Below are 17,453 nucleotides of genomic sequence, written 5' to 3'. Positions count from 1 at the left end.
AAATGACAGCTCGTCTGCATGAACATCGTAAGACCCATTGCAAGAAACGGGCAGATGTTTGTTGGCGTAATGGAGCCGTCTTTTCAGGCATAATTTGAGGCGTAAAACGTCTCCATTACGTCTGAAAAGAGGTCATGTGCACATACCATTAGTGTCAGCAACCGATACATTTCCTTTAGTTTTTGTAATGTATATTTTATATTATGTTTAAATATGATATGAGTGGAAATCTTCTATTTTACCTTAATCACACCATATAGATATGATATTTCAAAATATATAAGACGGTGTATGCCACGAATACCTGAAACTAGGTTTCACTATTTATGTGTGGGTTTGCAGTTTGGTCTTTTTTTCAGCACAGTGTGGGTAAGGTTTCCTGTTTCCTTTGTTTTCAGAATCGGGCTGGATCAAGGTCTGTGGTGGGGCCTGTGCAAAACACTATCTAGGGCCTCACTTCTCTTATTTTGGACAGTGTAAAATAGCATAGAAAAATACCACCACCACACTGTGCATGCGGTGCCCAAATACCACCACCACACTGTGCTTGCGGTGCTCAAATAACAGGACCATACAGTTCTCAAATAATACTGCCGTTTATTGCTCAAGTAAGAGTACAATTCAGAGCCCAACTAATACCACCATATAGTGTCCAAATTATACCACCATACAGTGCCTAAATAAAACCACCTGACAGTGCCTAAATAATACCACCAGTGTGCTCAAATAACAGCGCCATATAGTGTCAAAATAAATTCCAACACCACCATAATGTGCCCAAATAAGAACAACATACTGGGCTCAAATAAGAACAACATACTGTGCTCAAATAACAGTGCCATATAGTGTCCAAATTATACCACCATACAGTGCCTAAATAATACCACCATACAGTGTTCAAATAACAACGCCATATAGTGTCCAAATTATACCACCATACAGTGCCTAAATAATACCACCATACAGTGTTCAAATAACAACGCCATATAGTGTCCAAATTATACCACCATATAGTGCCTAAATAATACCACCATACAGTGTTCAAATAACAACGCCATATAGTGTCCAAATTATACCACCATATAGTGCCTAAATAATACCACCATACAGTGTTCAAATAACAGCGCCATATAGTGCAGAAACAATAACCCCATACTGTGCCCAAATAACAGTATTTTACAATGGCCAAGTAGTACTGTAATTCAATACCCAAAGGAAAGTACCATATAGTGCCCAAATAATACCACCCTATAGCCTCCAAAAGAATCATCCATAGTCTAAATAATACCAACATAGAGTGTCTAAATAAGGGCCTGTTCACATCAGCGTTGCCCTTCCATTGAGGGATTCCGTCGGAGGTTTCCATCGAGTTAACCCCTCAACGGAAAGACAAACTGAAACCTTAGCTTCTGTTTCCCTCACCATTGAGCTCAATGGTGACGGAAACCTAGTTAATGGTTTCCATTTGTCACCGTTGTGACAGGGTTACGTTGTTATTCACCGGACCAATAGCGCAGTTGACTGTCGACAATCTCATCCACATGCTGCGTAAAAATTCAGAGCAGAAATTGATCTGCGGTGCGTATTTTTCAATTCCTGCTGTGGAAAGTGGCCAGAATTGCTGCGTTTTTCAGATGAGATGTCACCATCTCCTAACATTGGGAAAAACGCAGCAAAATACGCACCATTTTCTGCCGTAAAAACCGCAGGAAATTGTGCCTGTTTGCTGCAGCGGAATGTCTGCGTTTTTCAATGGAATTGTGTGTGGACGAGCCCTAAAAATTGCTAAATGATGCTTGCACTCTGCTGACAGCGCCAAGAAATGTGAATTCCCGGAATCTGCCTTGTACTATTAGGTTAGATTCACACAAGCGTTTCAGTTTTACGTTCGCAAAAAACGGACGCGTTTTTCATGCGTTGCAGTTCCATGTGCCATCAGTGTTTGTTCCGCGTGGCATCAGTTGTTGATGTCCGTGTTGGTGCACATTTCTTTATTTAAATTTTTTTTCTCTGCATTTCAAGGAACTGTTGCGTTAATCACGGACAACACACGGATGTGCGTCCATGTGCTGTACGTGATTTTCACGCACCCATTGATATCAAAGGGCGCAAGATCCACAAGAATAGGACATGCACTGAGTTTCATGTAATGGAAATACGCTGCATGAAAAACACTGAATGTCTGAATGGCCCCATTGAATTGCAGAGATTCGTGTGAATAAGGCCTTAGTGTGTGCTCCCACGCATGCAGACAACACGCCCTCATGTGGTGGCCAATGGCCGCACGATTTTGCCAGTAACATTGGTATTACCCGCAAAATCATATGGTCAATGGCCATCGCATGTCGGCGTGGTATTGTCGGAATGCGGCTGCTGCACCTCGAGAACGCACCCTCACTTTGTGCTCATAGAAAGAGAAATTTAGGTCATAGTTTTATATTACCCACTAGCTGCACTTAGTGTATCAAAAACTCATATTCTATAGATTCATTACACACAGAGTGATCTATTTCCAATCCAGAAGGAAAAGGTTCAGCACTCCTTGTGGAATATGAAAAAATCTTCTTAATTGGTTAAAATAGATAGCCAGCGGAAGACTGAACAGCAAACAGTGGACAAGAAACATAAAACATACGTTCCCTCTGACGCGTTTCTAGCTCTCAAGAGCCATTACTCATCTATGAGGGAACGTATGTTTTACGTTTCTTGTCCACTGTTTGCTGTTCAGTCTTCCGCTGGCTATCTATTTTAACCAATTAAGAAGATTTTTTCATATTCCACAAGGAGTGCTGAACCTTTTCCTTCTGGATTGTTGTTTCTACAGCGTGGAGATTGCTGTCTTTTTCGTGCACCTTGGAGGGTGAGCTGACATTGCCATATATTTCTCATGATCTATTTCCAGCATTTTTTTTTCTTGTAATGTTGATGATTATGGTAACAGTTAATGAAAACCCCAAATTTAGAAAATTAGAATATTATATAAGCCCAATTTCAAAAATGATTTTAAATACCGAAATGTTGGCCTACTGAAAAGTATGTCCAGTATCTGCCCTCAATACTTGGTCGAGCTCCGACCCTGCATGAATTACTGCATCAATGCGACATGGCATGGAGGTGATCAGTCTGTGGCACTGCTGAGGTGTTATCAATGCGGCGTGGCATGGAGGCGATCAGCCTGTGGCACTGCTGAGGTGTTATCAATGCGGCGTGGCATGGAGGTGATCAGTCTGTGGCACTGCTGAGGTGTTATCAATGCGGCGTGGCATGGAGGCGATCAGCCTGTGGCACTGCTGAGGTGTTATCAATGTGGCGTGGCATGAAAGTGATCAGCCTGTGCACTGCTGAGGTGGTATCAATGCGGCGTGGCATGGAGGCGATCAGCCTGTGCACTGCTGAGGTGGTATCAATGCGGCGTGGCATGGAGGCGATCAGCCTGTGCACTGCTGAGGTGTGATCAATGCGGCGTGGCATGGAGGCGATCAGCCTGTGCACTGCTGAGGTGTTATCAATGCGGCGTGGCATGGAGGCGATCAGCCTGTGGCACCTGCTGAGGTTGTTATGGAAGCCCAAGTTGCTTTGATAGCGGCCTTCAGCTCGTCTGCATTGTTGGGTCTGGGGTCTCTCATCTTCCTCTCGACAATACCCTATAGATTCTCTATGTTGTTTAGGTCAGGCGAGTTTGCTGGCCAATCAAGCGCAGTGATACTGGGGTTATTACACCAGGTATTGGTACTTTCGGCAGTGTGGGCAGGTGCCAAGTCCTGCTGGAAAATTAAATCAGCATCTCCATGAAGCTTGTCAGCAGAGGGAAGCACGAAGTGCCCGAAAATGTCCTGCTAGACGCTGCGCTGACTCTGGACTTGATAGAACACATTTTTATATATCTATATTGAAAAAAAGGAGTAAAGCAGCACAGCAATAGTAGTGGGTGCAGGTCTCCTAGGTTGAGGCTATATATATATACATACATAAATACTCATACATATACACATATATATATCACACACACACACACTATGCATGGCGGCAATCTGCTTGTAACACTGATCACATCCGTTCTAAACACTACTGTGCAATGCGGCTTAACCACGTCCAGAAGTTCTAGGTCATCATTATGGTCATAGCTGTAGACACGGTGAAGAAAGTCATTATCTGTCCCTCGCTAGTTCTGTTTTTTTTACCTGTAAACGTCTCATCTTGTTGCTGCAGTTTGTGGAAATAAGCCTGTTACACCACATCCTGCCCTCTGCGATACGACCGCACATAAAGGGGCCTTCCCCGCTTATTCCAAATGACAGTATTTCTGAATTACTTTGATGTATTGATCTACCTGGGTGTGTGATATGTGACAATGGCGGAACTATGAGGTGAGGGAGTATTAACTGGGCTCTATATTCTTGTTATATAAGAGAACAGTGGCATTGTATATGCATGTGGTGTGACGGTATAAGTGGACTATGAAGTCTTCTCCTGTTTGGTGGTGGGTTCAGGTAAAGCTTTTGTACCGGGGCCTAAGAGTTTTATGCTACTCCTCCGATATCAGAATTGGTAATATTTTTTGGTGACCAAATTATTGCACTTTCAGGCATAGCAAAGTCGTCATCAAATCCTTTTTGCTATGTAGGTTTCATATATCAAAAGTTAGACAAGTCCTGTCCATATGTCCTATTAGGGCATATGGCTTTCATATAGATGGTTACCCTGCATGGAGTCCCCTCCATTAGCCAAGTAGGGGCAGCCCCCACTCTAGTAGACTCACCCTGGGAATGTATTACATGGTCAGCCATTCATTTATAGGGGGCGCCATATGCCCACTGAGCCGACGGCTGGACAAAACTTCTACTGGCAATACCAGCTGATTGCCTCGGGTTCCAGCAGCCTGACCCACTGCTGGGCAACTTTCTTTTGGAGAAAGGTTGGGCACCCTGGCATCTAATAACTCCACCTCTACCCCCAGCAGTGCCCGTTGTTTGTCTCTTTCTTAGCTTTGTAGGGGAAGGGGGCAATGTGAGCTACTGCCCATTCTCACTCCCATGTTTACCAATGTCATTCTGTCTACTTAGAGGTATCGTTTTGCTCATATTGACAACATTTACCCATGGGTAAGGGTGATGGCGGGCCAGCCAGAGATGTGTTGTTCTACCCTTCGTAATCATAAGTTTCTATTTGATAAAGGGGAGAGGTATGTAGAAAGAGACTGAGCCTAGGGCGCTAAAGGTTGTGTGCCTACTAGACCCTGCCCTGGCATTCAGGGTTTATATAATGCAGACGTTTACTTGCTTTACATAAATTTACAAAATATTGTAAATATATTTTAATTTTATTCCTTGGGTGTATAAAATATTACAGAAAATCAAATGCATGAATACACCGTCTACAATATGCAGATGAATACTGGGTAGATTTATCATTATTTATTATTCAAAACCACCTTTATACTATCAGACAGAATATAAAGAGGTGGAGCTAATAAAAGAGAATGGGGGTTGGAGCAATTTTGTGTGACACGTTGCTCCGCCCATTTTGTATTGCAGATAAGGCATTTGTACATGTCCCCTTAAAGGGAATGTCCACATTTAGCGAACCTTCATAATTTAGCACATTACTATCCACCACCTATCAGTGGCAGCATTGACCCTACGTGTATACATATTACAATAGCCTATGATAAACTGTATCCTTCACTTTCTACTCCAGTAAGAAGACAAATAGCCCCCTGGTGGTCCTCCCTCCTGCCCTATTTAAAATTACATAGTAGAAAAGTAACCAGTATAAAGTGTGGCAGCCATATTTCCGTCTCTGGAGTAGGCAGCGGATGTTCTGGCGCAGTGTGCCAGCTTCTTTGTTTAATAGTAAGAGACAATGCCAGTCTTCAAGGAAGGACAGAGATCCTCAAGAGCCACCTGCTGTCTGATGAACCTGTAGCTAAGAAACAGCCTTCTTAGCAAAAACTTTACTCTGAAACTGATATATCAAGGTGGTAGTCTGCTCTGGACAATTCCTTTTTTTTGTATGGCCAGTCCCAAAACAATAAGCAGATCCCAGGGTGAACCGCTGAAACCCTGAGAGATCAGCTGTGATCTGTGCTGGAGCAAACATTCAATTCCTCTGCAGCACCACCACAGGAGAAATTAGGTATTACACAGTTCTCATTGACATCAATAGGATGTATGTGTAATGCACAGATGTCCTGGGCCCTCCAGAGTGAGGGACGCTCTTTGTAGCAAGTTCTTCTGGTCTCTTATACTTCTTGGTCTCAGTCTTGTGGAAATGTGGTCCTGCCTGCATGTATAAATATCTAGTCGACTTTATAAAATACTGCAATAATCCAGTCCTAAAATATTTGGTAACAGAACAGAATAAAGCTGGCCATAGACTTTCCGATTGTTTTCCTCAAGATAAGCGGCACCAGATATATACCTGGCAGCTGAATGTTTTAGCCAAGCAAAATGGGCATGTTAATGGGGATAGCGGTCATATGACCATCCTTACAGCATTCTATAGATCTTAGGTCTATGGCCAGCTTAACTTAACTGAGGTAGATTACAAGTTAGGGACCACAACGTTATGGTGTCCAAAGACCCTAATGGGGGTTATGGACAGGGGTTGTCTTGATGGGACAGCCCCTTTAAATAGCTAACCCCAATCCCTCCATTAGCAGGCATAGTTGGCCCTTGCTAATGTTATTTAAGAGGAGGAAAAGGATAAGCGGTCGCCAGATACCCTAAAGGGGAATAAATATGTGCAGTACATTTGTTTCTTTGAGATAAGCGTCAGATGTACTAGGCAGTTGCTTATCCTCCCCTATTACAATAGCATGCCCGTTTTTTGTGACTAAGCAAGTACATCTGTCTCCCAAAATGTCACAAGATTACTGAAATGTTACCACTTCACCCTGCACACAAATATTCTACAATTGGTCTCATAATATGTTTTTGTCACTTGATTTCGCAGACAGTCATTCTCGTATAAAATATTCGTGGTTGGTTTGAGAGTCCTTGGTTTTTAATCGGTGATGGTTTAGTCTAAATTCCAGACAACTTGTAAGTCACAATCCGTCATCTTCTCTTTGAAGATCTTATCAAAGCTTTCATTCTGCTGATCTGTCAGGTGGGTTTTCCAATCTCCGACTACACCTGTCACACAACAAAAAACAAAGAATAGTGAGCAGGGTTCAAACTACATACACCAATAATGTACGCAGCATCGAGACCACCCCTGCAGTGTCTGAGGGACTGCCCCACCATGGCTGGTCACAGCCTCCTTCCACATGGACAGTCCCAACCAACATGGGGCTTCTCGTCTTCATAGGTAATATAATTATGGCCTTTAACTCTTTCTGGAACAGCGCCACTCCTGATCCAGTGTGGCGTTGGAATTGCAACTACCTATTTACGTGAATGAGGTTGTACACCATTCCCGACACAACACGGGAGGTCCCATTGGTTGGACCCCCACCCATCAGACATTGGTGGCATATCTAATCAATGGTGATGGTAAGGGTTGTACCCACCTTTCCTCATGAATTTGCTCTGTTCGTGATCCAGAATCTCCCGGGGTATAAGTGTGTAGTTGACCATTACATTCTGACTCATGACGGCAAACTTGCAGTGTTGTTCTACCTTATCCACCTCCTCGGAGTACATGGGACAACCGAGAAAACCGCACAATTTCTTTATCGATCTTCTTAGGTCCTATCAAGACATGCGGAAAACCTTAGGGTCATTGGTGTATTGCAATAAAACTTGATCTTATGGCTTGATCCACAAAGCTTCAGTCTTGGTGCAGTTTTTCATGATTTTTTTTTCAACCAGACCTGGGATTGGATGTAAAAACAGCAACAAACCGCTCTGTGTGAACAACACCACCCTCATCTGACAAACACCATAGTGGGATCAGTGAACTCCAAAAACTTTAGTATGTTTGAAAAAAAATTCTAAGTTATTCATTTATTCTCCACTTGTGAGAGGATCTACTGCCTGTGCTCCCATGACAACACTTCATGTTTTGTGAAGGAGCCAATTGTGCTTTTCCAATATCTTGCCTGTTGGGTGAAGATGTAACTCGCTTACCTTTTGCATGTCTTCGTATTTGACATAAAAGATGTCCATTTTCTTTTTTTGACTATACCAGCCTTTCACATGGTCAAACCATGAACCATAGTAAACTAAAAACATAAACAAAAAGACATTTACACGTAATAAATACAAAACCCCTTCACCATCCAGGACATAAAGAAATAGAAAAAAAATCTCAAATATAAAACCACATTATTGCTTCCAACGCCTACCCGACCATCACCAGTTTGTGACATTACATACATTAAGATGTAACGTCACCAAGCTACGTCAGCCAATCATGGCACTGCCCTGTGGTGGTTATAAGGCTGTGCCATGATTGGCTGCTATGGTCATGTGACATCTCAATGGACGTGACGTCACTACCTGCAGCCTATCATGCCATGGCCCTGTGACATCACATTCATTAAGACGCAAAAGTGGCGGCAGGTCAAAGCGACAATAACCGTATTTTCCAAAACGGAGTTTAAGTAAAGGCTTTTCTAAAATCTATCAGGAAGTAGCATTTTTAGAATATATGGAGCGCTGGATTGACAAGGGATGGAAACGCTGTTCTCTGGTTTCAGTCCGGAAAATGTTCAGCAGCATGTGGATGAGAATTGTTCAAATCTCATCCACATGGCTGGGACTGTAATACGCCGCAGAATTTCCGCACGGAAGATCTGCAGCATTTCCATCCTGTGTGAATCCAGCTTTAGTCACAGAGTCACCCAGGCTTAATAGAAATACGTGGCCCTGATCACTTGTCTCTCTTCCCCATATCTGCGGTAGCACTTCTTTAGACGTTTTAGACTGTATGGCAGCCAGGGAAAGTAAAACCAGAAGATCTGTAAGACATCTGTAAAGCCATAGTACGAAATTCTGATAGTTCCATGTGAAGCTTTATAGAATTACAGCCAAGTACACGCCTCGTAACACAACTGCGATGTCATTCTAGGTGTCGTCCCCTTCCGTTCACTCATACGTTACTTATAGTTGTTTCAGCAAAAACTGGTTACCAACTAATCTCATCACCCAGCTTTCTGAGAATCCTGAACGGCAAATCTGCCTGGTTAACCATTGGTATGGGGTGATGAAAAATTACTTGTTAGATTGCCCCGCCTCACCCTTCGTTTTGAAATCTGACCTTTGCCTTCCAAGAAGAGTTCTAGGAATTCAGGAAACGATCCGGAGTCTGGAAGGAATTTGGCCATCTTATGGAAATAATAAAAGGACACAGCCACATCTTTAGGATTCCTCACTATGTAGATGACCTGAAAAGACATAAACGGTTACATTAATCAGCTTCATCCACTCAGCACTGAATAATGGGACTGAACTGCAATACCACACACAACCAAAGGACAAGTGTGGCACTGTGGCAGCTATGTTTTTACATTTTATTTACCCCATCAACTAAAATTTCTAATTAGTCATGAACAAATATAATGTCTTGAATCAGCCACTTTAATAAAGAAACAGTTGATAGTATTTCTAATTATAAATTTGTTGCAGGAAAATCTGGAAAACAATATAGTGCCGCAGATCCGCACAAGAATTAACCTATTGTCATTCAGTGGGGCCAATCCCCAGCTCTTTTGCATCAGTGCGGAAAATTATAGCGTGTGAACAGGGCTGCGGAAACACTATTCACATGGAATGTTATTGGATTTGACGCAGAAATCCCTGTCAAACTCGGACACATGTGAACAGACCCATAGATATCACTATCAGGAGTCCTGGAAAGCTGGATGAAAGCCCATAAAGAAGCTGTATTGGCAGCCATATTGTACTCACCCAGCTTTCCCAGAAATATAACAATCTGAGGCCCCATGCACACGTCCATAGTTTTTATCTACAATTACGGATTCCATAATTGCGGATAAAATACTGACCTTCATTTCTATCGTCCACGGACACCTTCCTGTATATTTACTAGAGGAAATTACTACTTTCAGCACAAGAAAGAAGAGGTGATGGTGACAGATAACACTGCAGAACTGTGACATGTGTTGGTCATCCTGTGATATTTCAAGTCACCTCTAATGTCTAAGCTCCAGAATATATGTATCTGGGTAAGAGCTGGATGGAACAAGTATGCCCGCTGTCTGGATCTGCCCTTAAAGCGTAACAAAACATTTGACAAACTTCTGACAGGTCGTAGTGACATATCAGAAGTTTTGATTGGTGGGGGTCCGAGCACTGAGACCCCCACCAATTGCGAATACGAAGCGGCAGAAGTGCTCAGTCGCTCCGTTTCTGTTTGGCTTTTTCCACTACGTTCCTTTGATAGTATTTTCTATAAGTTGCGCTAATACAGGACACAACATGTGGTTATAGTAATGGAAGACTGACCACATATGCAAGAAGCTACACAGGAGGCTTGTAAAACACCTTTCGGAGAAGACCATGCATATTCTAAAGTTTTAAAGAGTATATCAGCTTTTGCCACCAATTTTTGTATTGTTCAAAGGCATCTAAAATAAAACAAAATGCAGCAATCTGTATTGAGAAATCCCATTCTGTTTTGTGTATGCAGCTCCTATGAAGATATATGTGTCTCCATGGCTACAGACTACAAGCAAACCCTGTGTGTAGTCGGATCCTGCAGTCATATGTTGCCTCTTCTTTTTAACCAACACACAGGAGTGGCAGATAGAAGAGTGTAACACACGAGTGCGGGATCAGACTACACAGGGTTTGGTTGTAGTGTGTAACCATGGAGTTTCATAGGTGTGCATAAGAGCTGTATACACAAAAAACTGTGTGATCATTTTAAAGGGATCTGCTACTTTATAGGAAGATTTTCTAAAAGACCATAAACACTTACACTATACCTGTATTTAAATCTTACACTAGCTCTGCAATTGAAGGCCCCCTGCCACGTATGCGCTGAGATAGGGGGTCTTCAGGTCAATAGGATGGAATATGGCGACGGTCATGTGATTAACCCACGTGGGTTAAACCGTTGCAGCTTTTTTTGTCATGCTGGAATAAATACCCTTTTGATATATAGGCTGTCATCTTCTTCCGAAAAGTCGGTCGTGTTTGATTTCTGGACATTGCGACTTTACATCCCTATTTTAACCCCTTGATGGAAGATCTTATGAAAGGAGTGTGCTGTGGACACCAAATGTTTTTACTGTTCCAGGATCACTCAACTTACCTTTGCTTTAGACTTTTGCAGAGCTGGAGCTAGAGTTTCACTCGTAAGGTGAGTGGTGATGATTCTGGGGCCTTCTTCATCCTTTAGGGTATCCTTGAAGTATGTATGCTCCAACCACGGAGCTCGCACCCAGTTAGGTACAGAAGTAGCTATCTCTGAATCTCCTTGGCTGTAGATGAGAGTCAAGATCTCTTGCATCCATGTGGTTCCTTTAAGATGGTACAATATGATATATTAGTAGATTACTCTAAAAAGGTACACACCCGATATATAGAGATCAGAGATTCCGGTCAGCGGAAATTCAACACAAAGAACTCTTTTCCTTGGAATCTTGTGTCTGATTCCAAGAACAGAAATCTGAGTAGCGCCAAAGGGGTTTGAGAGCTCAGTTTTTCTGATACAGAGTGCCAAATCCCCTGCATAGACAGATACGTGGTAAATTCTGGGTGCTTACAGCCACCACTAGGGGGAGCTTAGGAGCTTACTACATACATTTATACATTGAACTCAATAATAACACAGTGTGTAGTAAGCTCCTAAATTCCTGCTATTTGGAGCTCTGTATCTGAAAAACAGAGCTCTGACCGCTAGAGAGTAATATTAAGAAATAAATCAGCAGAGTGTTGGACCTAAAAAGTGGTTTTCCAGAGATAAATTTTCGGTCGGTGACAAGCGGCGATAGATGTTATCAGCATGTTGATCGGCATTTGTTTGCGCCATTTGAACGGAGAAATTATCGGAATATATGGGGGCGAATGATCGTTAATACAATCGTTCGTCACCATGTTTTCCAGCCAACTAGCAAACATTTTTTTGGACCGCATAAAAGATCCAATCTGCCGACAAACGAGTTTTTGTAAGGCTCTGTTCACATCTGTGTTTGAGGCCTCTATTACAGATCTAGCAGAGGTTACCGGAGACAATAGCGCAGCATGCTGCGCTATTGAGTCTAGTAAAATCACGGACACCCCGACGGAAAGCCGACGCAACCCATTAAAGGCGTTTGTTATGTTATTCCCTTGTTCTGCTCCTCTGACGGAACTGCACGACACAGATGTGAACAGAGCCTTAGTTTGTCATCTGATCGCTGCGCTGCTCACGCAGGGCAAGGTTTGGTGATGAGCGTTCGTACAATCATTGGCCCATGTAAAGGAGACTTTACATTAATCTTTCATTTGTTAATCCGCTTGTATATGCGGCCAATAAAACGGACGCTAGTCGGCAGCACGTCTTCTTGTGTACCCTTACAGGCCCCATCTCTGTTTGCACTTCTCTCAGGTCTTTAGACAGAAGTCCTTTTTCTTACAATTTGTTTTGAAGGGTGGGGGAGGGAAAGTGTAAGGATTCAAGAAAATTATCTTCAGACTATCTGCAGTAATACTTCAGCACGTGTGAAATTCAGCACGTAGGTTTATGTATATAGATATATAAAATCTGGGGCACTTCCGACGTGATGAATACTGGAGTCCATCATGTGTGATACTGTCCTGGAGAAGCGCAAAGTATCACATCCGCCATCTTGGATAAGCTACGTATATTTAATACCAAGCTTTGACCTGGATCTGGTATTGATCTGATCTATTGACAATAGTATATTTTATTATTCCATCAAAAGAATATAAATTACAGGCCAATCATAAATATCAGAGAGCCACAAAAGTGGGAAATGGGACCCCCAACCATGTCAAGAAATAAAAAGGTCCCGGCTCTGCATTTAATAAGACTGTCTCATCAGGACAAACCCCTTTTTATATTAAAGTTCTCGTGCGCCCACCAAATAAGTTGCTTTTGCCGGGGGGGGCTACAATTGGGCATACATGTCCCCAGCAGCATTACAGTGAAATGATTGTCCGACCACATAATTCATGAACGGATTAATTAAGAGATGACTGAATATGGATTTGCATGTGATCATGAATGGCAATTCCTTAAAGGAGTTGTCCAGGCATTTTATATTGATGGCTTAAGAAAGGCCATCAATATCAAATCGGTGGTGGGCCAAATCCCGATACCCCTGCTGATGAGCTGACTGATGGGGCTGCGGAGTTCGTCACTTAGTTTACAGGTACAACGCTGTACACTTACGTAGCGCAGACCCATTCAAGTGAATGGGACTGAGCTGCAATCCCAGGCACAGCCACTACGGATGTGTACGGCACTGCGCCTGGTAAACACTAAAGAGGGTGTGGAGACGAACGCCGCAGCGCCTTCAGTCAGCTGATTGGTCGTGGTGTCGGGAGTCAGACCCCCCACCGATCTGATATTGATGATCTATCCTAAGGATGGGCCATCAATATAAAATGCCCAGAGAACCCCTTTAATATAATGTTACTATCGCATCACAAGTACAACTTGTTGATATACAGGACTGCTTGCGAAATTCAAGTTCTGTATCCGTCAGCAGACTACAGACTGCCCTAAAATGGCCTATACTCTGCTAATGAGTAGCAAAAAAGCTTCAAGAAATTATATATATCATATAAGAGTATTTAAAAAATATATATTATATAAGGGAATTGCCATCATCCGAGTATATTTTGCCAACTACATGTAACTACAACAGCCAGGATTCTGCCAGCAGAGGTATGACTGGCCAGTAATAGTCTAGTAGTAAATGATGGAGTAACAGCAGTTGTGAACACGTGCGGTCGTGATAATGTAATCCACCTTAGGTAATCCATGGTTCTGACTTGCACGCACAACAGGTTATACAGCTAGTTGCTGCTGTGTCAGTGTATCTAAGCCTACCATGTGGGATACTCCCTCAGAGAACCATATATCACTATATTCCTTATCATGACACGGCTACCGAAGGTAAAATACATATGTAGCAGTCTTAGGGTATGTTCACACACTAATTACGGACGTAATTCGGGCGTTTTTGCCCCGAATTACGTCCGAAAATAGCGCCTCAATAGCGTTGACAAACATCTGCCCATTGAAAGCAATGGGCAGACGTTTGTCTGTTCACACGAGGCGTATATTTACGCGCCGCTGTCAAATGACGGCGCGTAAATAGACGCCCGCGTCAAAGAAGTGACCTGTCACTTTTTTGGCCGTAATTGGAGCCGTTATTCATTGACTCCAATGAATAGCAGCGCCAATTACGTCCGTAATGGACGCGGAGTTCAAGCGCCTGCACATGCCGTTACGGCTGAAATTACGGGGATGTTTTCAGGCGGAAACATCCCCGTAATTTCAGCCGTTACGGACGCTGTCGTGTGAACATACCCTCAGGCTGGGTTCACACAACCACATTAACGTCCGTAATGGACGGACGTATTTCGGCCGGAAGTCCCGGACCGAACTCAGTGCAGGGAGCCGGGCTCCTGGCATCATAGTTATGTACGATGCTAGGAGTCCCTGCCTCTCCGTGGAACTACTGTCCCGTACTGAAAACATGATTTCAGTACGGGACAGTTGTCCTGCAGAGAGGCAGGGACTCCTAGCGTCGTACATAACTATGATGCCAGGAGCCCGGCTCCCTGCACTGAGTTCGGTCCGGGACTTCCGGCCGAAATACGTCCGTCCATTACGGACGTTAATGTGGTCGTGTAAACCCAGCCTTACTTTTGACAAGTAAGGTAGTAGAACATGTACTAATATACCCCCCCCCCCCCCCCCCCCACCCCCTGATTGTTCAGAATTTCCATGTTATATCTCTAGGGGTATATTCAAACAGTGCAGCTTTAGTGCAGTTTTTGTAGCCACAACCAGGAGTGGATTCCTAAAAAACAGGGGAAGGGGAGTATTTCCTATATCCTCCCTTTACGATTCAATCTTGGTTGTGGCTTAAAAGACAAAACGGCACCAGAACTGCGTGTGAATAAGGCCTAAAACCAGTCCCTGGAAATTAAAGGGGTTTTCGGAGTTATTCCAAAAAGTGGCAGGGGTAGGAGGTATGCATTAAAAACAAAAACGACATTTCTAAACTCACAGATCCCCGGCGTTTTCAGCGCCGCAGCTCAAAATCTCCCTGACGCGGTTTATTGACATAGATGTAGCGATGATGTGCTTGTATACCCACATGATCGCTGCAGCCAATCACTGGTCTCCGCCTTTATTTTTTTCCCAAGGGCTGAACGATGATGGAGGGGTGAATGATGATGGAGGGGTGAATGATGATGGAGGGGTGAATGATGATGGAGGGGTGAACGATGGTGATATTTCTTCTTCATGTGATGTCATTTCCACCCCCTGTAAGAAATACTGCAGCGTTTCCACAGGACATTAGAAAAACGCAGGGAATCAGTCCACTTTCCGCAGCAGGAATTGACACGCTGCGAAAATAAAATTACGCACCGCCGGTGAATTTCTAGACTGAATTTTTCCACAGCGTGTGGATGACATTTGTTCATTCACACCCACTTTGCGCTACTGTATTACGCTGCGTATTTTTCGTCAGCAATCTTGGATGGAAAATACGCAGCAATTCCGTTACGTATGGACAAGCCCTAAGCCATATAGAGAAGCCCATGAGAACCCAGAGCATGCTGCGACGGACAGAAAACGCCACTGAACACAAAATTGCTGAAAAAACGGCACAAGCCAAAACACAGTCTTGTGTAGTACATTTTACTATAGAATTTAAGGTAACATTTGGCCGCAATTAACAAAAAGAAAACCTCATCACAAAACGATAACAAAAATGCAGCAAAACGCTGTGTGTGAATCCAGCCATGTGGCGTTTTTTCTGAATCGTGTTGCAAAGAGTGCACTTTGAATGACACGATTTACAATGTGAAAAACGGCACACAAAAAAAAACCGCAAATACTAAAACAAAGCTTTGGGAAAAACGCCATAAAAACGCATGTACCATAAAAAAAAAATCCTGGCTTTTTTACATGCGTTTTAAAAAAAAAAAATCATTCTAAATATGCTGCAAAAAAAAAAAACATATGTGAAGGAAAGTGCGATTCCTACCTGACTTGGGGTACGTAACAATCACCACGTCTCCTTCCCTGAAGGTGAAGTCCTGGGCGTACTGCAGGGACTGTGGGGTGTGCAGATGTCCCGGTAGTTGAATCCCAGCAAATTCTTCTGTCACATCCATTCTGTCCATTGTGACCTGAGGGGAAGAGCGAGCTTTAAATAGGAACCGCTTCCTGCCCCGGCTTAGGTCACTGCTTCTTGCTTCTTGGTTGTTCTCTTTTTTGCAGCTTTGCAGTCTGTGTTTATGTTTTTCCGCTTCCTTTAAGAAATGTTTAAGCAACTTCTCCGCCACCATGAAGTAATTGCGCCTCTCCGTCTAGTTGTGGTCCGGAGCTGTATATAGGGTCCTCCTGCTACACGTATACATGTCATATGAGAGCGGGGGAGTGCTATAAAGCCAGCGTGCTCTACTGTACAGCTCACTGCCTCCTTGTGACGTCAGCAGAAGTCCTCACACCCGCACGTCTCACTGCTTTTCACACTTTGTAGCTTTTGAAATGTCCAATTTAGGACCGGTTTAGTAGATTTGCATTAATACATTGTCCTCCTGACGCCGCTATTATCCCGCACCCCGTATATTATGTCGCAATTTATTACTATTTGATTAATTTTTGCACCAAGATCCATTAGGGTAAGTCCACACGGGTCAGATTTGCAGAGGATAATTTCCGTAGGAATATCCGGACTGGCAAATACGCCCCAAATCCTGCCGATTTGCTACTGCAGATTTTCCGTGCGCAAATACGGATGGAAAATCTGCACCATTTTCGTCATGTGTGAACTCGTTCTTAGGTGCCTTTTACACACCGGTAAAACGAGCGGTGTTCGATACAGCAGGTCGATCGGCCATAATTTTACGCCATTTAAACATGATCGGGAGCACGGAGAGGATCGTTACTGCCGTCGTTCGTTGATTATAGGAAAAGTATTGAGATATGTAGCAGAGCCAAGTTAGTCATTTGGCGCTATTCATTGTACCGTCACCGTGTGTATTGTATGTGTTGTACACCAAGACATTATCTTAACTAAATTAGATTCACAGATGATTCAGCTACAAACATGTCGATTACATTTTCAGCTCTGCTACATCTGCATTTACCCACCACACTTGGAGAGGCAACCGTTCCTTATCCACAAATGTCTTTTCTTTTTAAATCGCCTTGTGTTGGGGCGGATTTCTATTCACTTGGTATATGACCCTTTATTCAGTACAGCTGTGGCTACTCTACAGTATATACTAACTGAATACAGATATGTTGTAGTGTGGGACGCAGTGATTAGTAATCTGAAGGCTAAC

At 43.2% G+C, this 17,453-nt stretch overlaps 1 protein-coding gene across 1 annotated transcript; it reads right to left on the bottom strand.

The window, feature by feature from the left end:
- Positions 1–5,301: 5,301 nt before the first annotated feature.
- On the bottom strand, positions 5,302–16,698 carry LOC142660507 (sulfotransferase 2A1-like). Its single transcript, XM_075837129.1, has 6 exons — positions 16,148–16,698; positions 11,224–11,432; positions 9,205–9,331; positions 8,073–8,167; positions 7,514–7,694; positions 5,302–7,136 (listed from the first exon to the last, which is right to left on the bottom strand). Exons 1-6 carry the CDS (start codon positions 16,449–16,451, stop codon positions 7,021–7,023), a joined length of 1,032 nt encoding a protein of 343 aa, XP_075693244.1. The 5' UTR covers positions 16,452–16,698; the 3' UTR covers positions 5,302–7,020.
- Between the last annotated feature and the right edge of the window lie 755 nt (positions 16,699–17,453).

Source organism: Rhinoderma darwinii, chromosome 9 (genome assembly GCF_050947455.1).
Source record: "Rhinoderma darwinii isolate aRhiDar2 chromosome 9, aRhiDar2.hap1, whole genome shotgun sequence".
Classification (NCBI taxonomy): Eukaryota; Metazoa; Chordata; class Amphibia; order Anura; family Rhinodermatidae; genus Rhinoderma; species Rhinoderma darwinii.
The sequence above is the reverse complement of the archived record's forward strand: the minus strand, read 5'-3'. Positions and strand labels throughout refer to the sequence as shown.

Bases quoted from the DNA above. Each gene is read 5' to 3' on its own strand.
- LOC142660507 (XM_075837129.1), bottom strand. From the start codon at position 16,451: ATGGTGGCGGAGAAGTTGCTTAAACATTTCTTAAAGGAAGCGGAAAAA. The intron at 11,433-16,147 runs GTAGGAATCGCA...ACCATCTTAAAG, and splicing joins TGTTACGTACCCCAAGTCAG to GAACCACATGGATGCAAGAG. The intron at 7,695-8,072 runs GTAAGCGAGTTA...ATGTCTTGATAG, and splicing joins AATACGAAGACATGCAAAAG to GACCTAAGAAGATCGATAAA.